Source organism: Triticum dicoccoides, chromosome 7A, assembly GCF_002162155.2.
Source record: "Triticum dicoccoides isolate Atlit2015 ecotype Zavitan chromosome 7A, WEW_v2.0, whole genome shotgun sequence".
NCBI classification, from domain to species: domain Eukaryota; kingdom Viridiplantae; phylum Streptophyta; class Magnoliopsida; order Poales; family Poaceae; genus Triticum; species Triticum dicoccoides.
The window spans coordinates 14931500-14941457 of record NC_041392.1 but is presented as its reverse complement, the minus strand read 5'-3'; the positions used below and the strand labels follow the sequence as shown (position 1 = coordinate 14941457).

At 43.0% G+C, this 9958-nt stretch overlaps 2 protein-coding genes across 2 annotated transcripts; one reads left to right on the top strand and one right to left on the bottom strand.

The window, feature by feature from the left end:
- Positions 1–1723: 1723 nt before the first annotated feature.
- Positions 1724–2509, top strand: LOC119329362 (avenin-like a3). The gene has a single exon (XM_037602402.1). It carries the CDS (start codon positions 1786–1788, stop codon positions 2311–2313), a length of 528 nt encoding a protein of 175 aa, XP_037458299.1. The 5' UTR covers positions 1724–1785; the 3' UTR covers positions 2314–2509.
- A 518-nt stretch (positions 2510–3027) lies between these two features.
- Positions 3028–5727, bottom strand: LOC119329360. Its single transcript, XM_037602401.1, has 2 exons — positions 5510–5727; positions 3028–4514 (listed from the first exon to the last, which is right to left on the bottom strand). The coding sequence occupies exons 1-2, from the start codon at positions 5608–5610 to the stop codon at positions 3341–3343; spliced, it is 1275 nt and encodes a 424-aa protein (XP_037458298.1). The 5' UTR covers positions 5611–5727; the 3' UTR covers positions 3028–3340.
- Positions 5728–9958: the final 4231 nt, after the last annotated feature.

The following is a 9958-nucleotide window of genomic DNA, read 5'->3' as shown; positions in this document are numbered from 1 at the left end:
TAATTCTATAGCAAAGGGTTAAGCACCTTGTTCGCAAGATTATTATCGGGGCGGAGTCAAAGGGTTCCATTCTGGTTTAGCTTACTTGTGTTGCGAATTCTATATTTATACTGCTCCCTCCATCAGGAATTAGTTGACGCTCAAGCAAATGTATCTAGCACTAAAATACGTCAAGATACATCCGTTTGAGCGCAACTAATTCCGAAACAGATGAAGTATCTATCTAGGTATCACTAAAACCTGTCACAGCCCCAGGTTTCAACAGCTATGTCCATCTATTTAAGTCCATAACATGTCAGAAATAACCACAAAAAACACAACACTAGGTCTGCACAAAAAACATTAATCTCGGTCTAGTTTATCCTAGTGAACATCTTAATTTGGGAATTAGGTATTTGATGGGCCGAACAAAGAATAGACACATTGGAACACTGGTATACATCTCTGTAAAATTTCATGACAAAATACTCCCTCCGTTCCAAATTACTCGTCGTGGTTTTAGTTCAAATTTGAACTAAAACCACGACGAGTAGTTTGAAACAGAGGGAGTACATTTTAGTGTGAGCAGTAGAAAAAAAAAACCTTGTATTTCTAACACATGTGCAGTATTCATTAAAGAAGTTGGGGTAACACTGACTGAAGAGAAGCTTGTCCAAAATCGTCTTAGATGGTTTGGGCATATTCAGCGCAGGCATCCAGAAGGATGGCTAAAACGTGTTGATAATGTAAGAGAGAGCGGGATAGACCAAACTTGACATGAGAGAAGTCCGAAGGACTGAAATATCAACGAAGAACTAGCCATGGAAAGGGGTGCATGAAAGTTAGCTATCCATATGCCAGAACCATGAGTTGGTTGCGAGATCTTCAGCTCAAGCTACCCCAACTTGTTTGTTGTTGTTGTTGTTGTTGTTGAAAAGATGCAGTCCATGTGTATTTTTTTCAGATTTTTTGGAACTTCAAAATATGACTTTCCGAATTTTGAAAAAAGACCTGCATGGAGCTCGAGCTAAAAAAATCCACTCTCCTCATGATACATGCATAAAACACATACCTTTTACAAAAAAAAGAAAAAGTTTAGGTTCACTCGCCAAAGCTACAAAAATGCTACATCAGACTTCCCACGAGTAAAACTCATTTGATGACTCATGGCATTTTATCTCCTACCAGCTTATACAAGACTACAAAACCAGTTCCAGGAAGCAATTAAACTCAGCGTACAAAAAACAACAAATTCAGTTTCACACGCCAAAGCATAGCTCCATGACAATCCTTGACATGTAAAGGGAAATTTATGAGTCATCAATGCTCTGCTGATGCCGTTTATATTACCAATTATCAATTAGTAGAACGATACAAAACCAGTTTTCAGAAAACAGTAAGATGGAGTGCTGGACATGCCAATCTGATTTATATCTAACAACTTGTACAAGACAACAAAACTGATTTCGCGAAAAAGACACAATCGAGATATACACTTGACATGTAAAATGATCAGTGATGAGTCATATGGATTATCGAGGTCAGGCGCAAGCTGACTGATATCTACACGATATGTGCTGAAAAGTATATTTGACGACCATCCAAGATTGGACTTGTAGCGCCACCTAACACAAGAGTGTGAGATGATCAGTTGGAAAAGCACGCAAAAGCTTTAGCATAGGAACCTAGGAATGCAATGCACAACATGATGCCATGGCAGCTATAAATAGGCCTGCACCATGAAGACCCTCCCTCATCACCCTTCACACAAACATAAACACCAAAGCAAGCTTATAGCCAGCCACCATGAAGACCATGTTCATCCTCGCTCTCCTCGCCTTCACGGCGACAAGCGCAGTTGCGCAGCTGTACACTACCTGTAGCCAGGGCTACGGGCAATGCCAGCAGCAGCCGCAGCCACAGCCGCAGATGAACACATGCGCTGCTTTCCTGCAGCAGTGCATCCAGACACCATATGTCCAGTCACAGATGTGGCAGGCAAGCAGTTGCCAGTTGATGCGGCAACAGTGCTGCCAGCCGCTGGCCCAGATCTCGGAGCAGGCTCGGTGCCAGGCCGTCTGTAGCGTGTCACAGATCATCATGCGGCAGCAGCAAGGGCAACGTTTCGGCCAGCCTCAGCAGCAGCAAGGGCAAAGTTTCGGCCAGCCTCAGCAGCAGGTTCCGGTTGAGATAATGAGGATGGTGCTTCAGACCCTTCCGTCAATGTGCAGCGTGAACATCCCACAATATTGCACCACCACCCCGTGCAGCACCATCACCCCCGCCATCTACAGCATCCCCATGACAGCTACCTGTGCTGGTGGTGCCTGCTAAGATCTGTGATGTGCTAGCTAGATCGATCACCGTTTAGTTGATCGATGAAGAGTTACAAAATAAAAGTGCCATACATCATCATGTGTGGCCAGTACTATTGCAACTTGGAAACAACAGACCTCTGTTTCTGAATAAAGCTTTTGTCCGAATAAAATTGCATGTTTTACATGATAAATGAAATGTCAGAAGCCTCTCACCTCACTGAACCTTCTTACATGGTGGAGTTTGGGTCAGCCTCTGCAGCAGGTTCAGTTTGAGATAATGAGCATGGTGCTTCACACCCTCCCATCGATGCGCAGCTCATACATCTCAGATTATTGCACCACAACCCCCCTACAGCATGCCTGGCCACTACCTGTGCTGGTGGTGGCTGCTAAGATCAGTGCTGTACTGCTGTGCTAGCTGGATCGATCAGTGCTCAGCTGATTGATGAAGCGGTGACAAAATAAAAGTGTGATACATCACCCTGTGTGGCCAGTACTATTGCAACTTGGAAATAACAAACATCTGCTCCTGAATAAAGCTGTTGGCCGAATTTGCATGTTCTGTACGGTAGAAGAAATCTTAGCAGAATCTTACTGGAATGAACCATCACTCTATACTGTATGCCTCCCATTATATCAAAAGAAATTCAAAACATGAAAGAAGAAATAATAGAGGCACAAGGAACATATGAAAAGAGACTACATCAAAGAGCACACAACCACAAACATGTATATAAAGAGTTACTGGATTCGAAACAGTGTTTGCATATTCAGAATGTGCTTTCTTGCCCAGTCACAGAATTAATGTCAACCAAGCTGCTACATAAGAATTCGATTAATCCCCATAGAGCTAGTGCAGGACAATCACTTCCTGGAGACAATACAGATAAATATTTTTCTACACAACACATTTGCCAAGTCAAGAAACCATGGGAGTTACAGAACCTAGCGGCTAACTGAATAATATAAAAGCAGGAACCGACAGACTGGCATTGTGAAAGACTACGAAAAGCCCTGCAACTGCAACAAGCAACGATGACCAATCACTGGTCAACCCCGTAGACCAAACTGGGAAGCACCCAGAGGCTATTTAGTGGACTGCAATGGGCAGTGGCTGCGGAACTGAATGACATACGGTGAGTCGAGCTGGGCACCGGCTGTCCAACCTCTATTGCAGTCCATGGCTCATCAAAATCTTCTGATTTTGTTGGAACATAAATATAGTTACTCTTTCCACCCCATCTTTCAGGGTTCATGCAAGAAAGTGTAGGGTTTCTCCTATCATTGGTAAGGAAGAGAGCCCAATTGTCCAACTTATCCATCTTCACCCACTTAGCTGGTTCAACTGAGAAGTCGAGGCGGAAGACTTGAAAGGTGCCAGGAAAGCCAAACAGTTGGTCCATGCTTACCGAGAGATCTACCAAGAGAAGCATGTCACCACAGACCACCAACCATGGCTTAGAATGCAGGCCTACGAGCATGCTCTGTTCCCACATAACTGCTACTTCCTGCATGCTGAGCTCAGGTGCTATGTGTATGGTATGTAGCCTTTGAACAAAGTCCATGGCAAACATCTGGCCTTTGAAGAGCACAATCTGATGGATGAGTTCACCAACATGAGGGTGCTCTGTCCAGGAATTTGTTCCAACCTGCCACTGGAGCATGGAGATTCTCGAGAAAAGGATGAGACGTGAATTGGGCGAATTTAGTGGAGCCGTAAGGATGCCAAAGTAGATCAAAGTGTTACTCTCAGATTGGAATTTTGGCGGCTTCACCTTTGTGCCAGTGTACACATCGACGAGATGGCAGTGTCTCCTATCAGAGAAGATAAGATAACCATATGAGCAGCCCAGATAGCGCATGGGATGTGGAGTAATTCCAGGCGCTGAACAACGATGGGATAAACTTTTCTTAGCAGGATCAACAAGCTGCGATTTGCGATCAGAGTTGTAACTCTCTTGGCTTACATCTGGTTTGAGGTGGAGGGGTGGGAAGCTGAAGGTATATGCAGATGGGAAGGAAGAGGCTGCAGCATGCCATGAGTGACAGGTGCCGCGGAAAGCAAGCAAGTCATGGAATGAGCTAATGAGAGAAATGATTTGGTGGAGCAGGCTGTCTAGAAGGTTTTCCCAGGCATGAGATCCTGACGAAGGTGAGGAAATAGATCCAGAGGCATCACAGATTTTCTTAGAGGGCCTTGCTGCAACAGCAACTTCCCTGTCATGGAGAAAATTCAAGGGTCAGAAGAAAGAACTCAAATATAACAGAGATATAGCTAGTAATTTATTAGAAATGTGGTATATATGTGACAGAGGAGGTTGGATTGGATTTCCAGTATATATGCTCTTACTACACACTAAGGCAAAAAAGCATGACAGTTTAACTGAACAAAATTCATTCCCATCGTGAGATGTATATATCAATAATTCAATACGAACACCGATGGTTCTTTCGTTGAGGCTACGGGGCAGGGACGTGCTGGTGCTTTGGCAAGGGACCATAATGGCGTGGTCTTGCTTTCTACCTGGAGAAAGAGAAGCCTGTGTTCTGAGGCAGAGGAGGTTGAAGCTGTTCGATGTGGTGGTTGGTTTGTCTCCGTCAGTTATCTGAAGTTTACAGGGCGGCTGGTTGTGGGTGAAACAGACTGCACGGCCTTGTGGGAGGTACTGTCAAATAATTCTGAGAACAGATCCTGCCGGAACTTCTACTACAGTAAGACAGATAGACTGACAGAGTGCAGGCTGCGTATATAGGATTGCAATGCCCACCTGCCGGCAAATTATTGTAGAACAAACTATCGCCAAGGAACAGACAAGTAAATTAAGTTTCCCATTCGATTGTAACAAGCGCATATCAATATGCTAAACTTTAACCAGAACAGGCTACATCAGGATCACCTACAGCATGATATTCTGTACAACAGAGTATTGTCCTTAATGTGCAACCACCCTATGGTATATAATTGTTGTGTTCAACCGCTCTAGGGTGTAATTTCTTGGACGAGTTGCAAACAATTTTACTGTTCAGAGTTCCCAGTTCCCCTATGTACAGTACAGTACAGATCTCGTGGCCAACAACAATTTCACGCAGGATGTCAGGAGTCAGGACATGCAGCAACAGGGAGTACTAGGCTAGATCTGTTCAATAAGCTTTGGAATGAGAAATCGACGAGATAAGCAAGGCTAGGGTAAGGGCGAGGCGAGCGTGCTCACCTGGAGGAGCTGAGGCTGGCTGGTGCCGGCGGCGGCGAGGGTTCGGCGGCCTGCTGCGGCCGCGCTCTCCCGCGACGGCGGCGGCGCCGGTTCCCGGCCATGTGCGCGCGTACTGCGGCGTCCCCTCAACCAGCGGCTCCGGATCTGCGCCGCCTGCTGGTCGTCGGCGAGCGGCGGTGCTCGTCTCCCACTTTTTTGGGCGGTGGAGAGACGTCTGAGAGGAGGTGGACTTTTTCCAGTTTAGGCCAGCGTGTCGGCCTTTAATGCTAGCATGGGCCAGCCCAAGCACGGTACAGGGCTGAGATAGTAGGGCCATGTTCGGTCCCCCAAAACGGAAGCGGCTGGCTTGCTTCGTTCCTTTGTTTTCGTTGATTTTTTATTTCAAATAAGTACAAATATAAATATCTTAAAATTAATCTACAGATTTTTCTAAAAAACTTAGAGCATCTCCAACAGCCGCCCAATGCCTGGCGCCCAAAAAATGGGTTTACAGCGCGCAAGTAGTTTTTTTAGGGCGCTAGAAGACGTTTGCTCCAACAAGCGCTGTAAAATATGCAGCGCGTGAGTCCAGCGGTCCCATCTGCAGCAGCCCAAAGTTTGCAGCGCGCGCGACCGGGCGCACTAAATATGTTGCACGCGATGCCTTTTTAATGCGCGTGCTGTATTAGTTATAGCGCGCGCGCGCTTTTTGTGCGGCTCCTGGAGACTTTAAATCAGGTCCGCGCGCGCTAAAAGCAACTTTTATACCGCGCGTCGCTTATATAGCGCTTCTGTTGGAGATGCTCTTACGTACGATTAAAACTATTTATGTAATGTAAAAATTGTTTTTGTGTTCAAAAAAGATATTCATACCATTCATAAAATTGTTCATGACATAACAAAATGTTCACGTGTTTCAAAAATATGCTCGTCACATTTTAGAAAAATGTTTATATAATGTAAAAATGTTTCACTTAGTTTTGAAAAAATGTTTTGTATCATTTGAAAGATATTTTCCTCGCATTTCTAATTTTGTATTTATAATCTTAATCCACAGGGCACGCCCCAAAGTCACCTCGGTAACCCTGAAAATTATACTAATCATAATTCATAGAGTCATCCCAATGCGAGTACCGATATCTTCGAAAATTATACTACATATGCATCATATAATCTCATTGTTTCCCGAAAGATTCGATCCTACTTAAAGAAACTCATAGCATGAGCAAAATCCAATTCATTACAACGAGAATAGAAGGGATAGATCACATAGTTCGACTCCATTAACAAGCCCATGATAACAATCAAGGTTGAAAACTGATCAAAAGAGTGAGATAAAACATATTGCTATTGGTACAAATGCTCAACCATGAGAGTGGGCTATAAAATCGCATCACCATAGGAGTAGCAAGATGATGGAGAGGTTGACGAGGATCAATTCGACCCTTCGGCGGGGTGCCAGAAAAGGGCTGAAGAAGATCGCTTCAGATCGAGAAGTGTCGTTGATAGAAAAAATGTTAAAATCTTTCAAGCATTTTTAGTATATGTAGAGCGAGGGGGGCGAGAGGCGGCCGGGAGGAGGTCAAGGGGCTCTGCGCGCCCCAACCCTAGGTTGCGTCATGGGTCCATGCGTTGGGCTGGTGCCCCCCCCCCCCAGGTGAGCTTCTAGCTCAAAGTCTCTTTTGGCTTGAAAGTTTAGAAAAAGATTCTTATTTCAATTTTTTGGTCCTAAAAAAAATTACTTATGCAAATTCCAAAAACACGCAGTACTGACACTGGGCACTTACTTAATAGGTTAGTCGAATAAAATAATAAAAAGTGATGCCAAACTTATGCAACAGTGATACAAAAATAGCATGGCACAAGAAACCAATTATAGATACGCTTGAGACGTATCAACCCCTGCAGGGTTAAAACTTTTCGAATAGCCATGCCCGCAGTTATGTGACTACTTGATCTATGCTTGATCATATACACCATTAATGGTTACCTTAAAAACTATCAAGATAATCCTAAGTATCTTTTTTTTAGAATTAAGCCTAAGTATCTATAATTGCTTCCGCATGGGTGAGTCGAGAAATTATGCATGTTGGTGTATTGATGTGGTGATTATGCTAGATGCTGGACTCATGTGTGCTCTCTTACCACCTTGAATTGCTTCCGCATGGGTGAGTCAAGGAATTATGCATTTTGGTGTATTGATGTGGTGATTAAGCTAGATGGACTCATGTGTGCTCTCTTACCACCTTGAATTGCTTCCGCGTGGGTGAGTCGAGGAATTATGCATGTTGGTGTATTGATTAAGCTATATGAAGGACTCATGCGTGCTCTCTTACCTCTGTTACAAATCTACTTGTAGTCCTAGGTCAGAGTAGCCAAGGTTAAAGCTGGCGCTTCTGGAAACTAATCCACATACCTTCTCTTGACACCCAAAGCATAATGTAGCTAGTTCTAATGTAAGGCTTGCCAAGTACATTTGTACTCACACTTGCTTTTAATTAACTCACTGCAAAGGAGATCATCAATCTCAAATGTTGGTTCATACATGGAGATAAAATATTGACAAGTAGCTTAGAGGCCCCAAATGCAATCTAGTATCTTGGGAGCGTGTTGCTTTACTTTAAAGCCTCTTAGGTTGTTTGTTAAACTTATTCTTTACTAAGACACAATTTGCTTTAGTTGTGTGCTTCTATGTGTGTTGAGTTATGTGACCCTAGCCTGTAATAACTTTTTTATGTTTGCTCTTTAGAGCTTTTGGATAATATATGCTTTGAGTTGTAGAGTTTGTGGTGTGATACATGTTATTTATACACACACATAGCATGATGCTCATATGATTATAAAGGTCACAACTCATAAGAAGACGAAGACAAGCGTGAAGATGGATGTGCACCAGTTAAGTTGAGTTCTTACATGAGGTCATGCATTTGGTCTGCATGTAGGACACTAAGATGTGGCAGCATGGTTGGTAGTCTTGATGATGTGCTGGTTCCAAGTCGATGAGTCAAAAGTTTGGATTAGGAGGTGAATGTTGAAGACTTCAAGTAATCCAAATTGCCTATGTGCTAGTACTACTAAGTTGTGTTTGATTTTGGTTTAACATGTAAGTGATTGCCATGTAATTAGATTAAGTAAGTAAATTTGAGTCCATTCAAGAGTAGTAGTATAGTCCTATCCTAGTAGTACATGCACAGATACATGCATGTTTAGTCTACGCCGGTTTATGCATGTTTAGTAGACATCAGTTTAGTTTGTGTCCGTGCATGTCTAGCGCTTAGGGTCAGGTCCGCTGGCTAGGTGTACAACTTGGTCCTACATATACATGGGTGTGTGCATGAGTGTTGTAACAAGAAAATTGAGAAAAAATAAAGAGAAATCACAGAGTACGAGACGTGCCCTCGACTAGAAGTTTTGTGTGCATGTGTTTATCAAATCTTATGTGAAAGGTCCTTGGAAAAATTCAAGAAAGCGAGTTAGGACCTCGTCTCAACACGACGTTTTCTCTTTTACCCCGACATGAAGGTTTCACGTTTCACTACATCGGGTATCTCTTCTTGAGCATCAAAATGACTGAATGCATCTAAAAAAAGATCTTATATATACCCATGTATATATCGTGACCATTTCAACGTTAAGATCAGGCCCACCCAACCCAGTGAACAATAGAATTTGCTTTTGACGAAAAGAAGGGCTTGGCAGCTTGAGTATGGTTGGGCTTAGCAGCAGATATCAACCTTGGAGGATTACAAACTCATAGCTCATGATGCATGCGTACATCCTGTACAAGATCAGTTTCACAACATCGGAGCATAGCTCCATGGCAATCCTTGACATGTAAAGAGCATCCTATGAGTCATGCCGTGCTCTAGTAATGCATGTTTATCTTACCAATCCATGTAACATTACAAAATCAGTTCCAGGGAACAATTAATCGAGTAAAACATGGAGTGTGTGAATGGAAAAGCTAATTTATACCTAACTCGTGTACAAGATTACAGAATGGGTTTTGCAAAAAGATGTGCGACCCAAACTATGCTTTACATATAAAGTGACGATTGATGAGTCATATGCAGGTGATATGCACCGAAAAGTAAATTTGATGATCATCCAAGATTAGACTTGTAGTGCCACCTAACACAATAATATGAGATGATCATTTTAAAAAGCATGGAGTCTGTGAATGGAAAAGCTAATTTGTACCTAACTCATGTACAAGCTTACAGAATGGGTTTCGTAAAAAGATATGCGACCCAAATTATGCTTGACATGTAAAGTGATGATTGATGAGTCATATGCAGGTGATTTGTGCCGAAAAGTACATTCGATGATCACCCAAGATTAGACTTGTGGTGCCACCTAACACAACAATACGAGATGATCAGTTTAAAAAGCACCCATTTGCTTTTGTAAAGTAATATAGGAATGAAATGCAACAAACTAGACCATGACAACTATAAGTATGCATGTACC

What these genes read in the sequence shown, in the direction of transcription:
- LOC119329360 (XM_037602401.1), bottom strand. Translation starts at nt 5,610, where the DNA reads ATGGCCGGGAACCGGCGCCGCCGCCGTCGCGGGAGAGCGCGGCCGCAG. An exon ending in GCCAGCCTCAGCTCCTCCAG is followed by an intron (nt 4,515 to 5,509) that starts GTGAGCACGCTC and finishes TCTCCATGACAG; the next exon opens with GGAAGTTGCTGTTGCAGCAA.
- LOC119329362 (XM_037602402.1), top strand. Translation starts at nt 1,786, where the DNA reads ATGAAGACCATGTTCATCCTCGCTCTCCTCGCCTTCACGGCGACAAGC.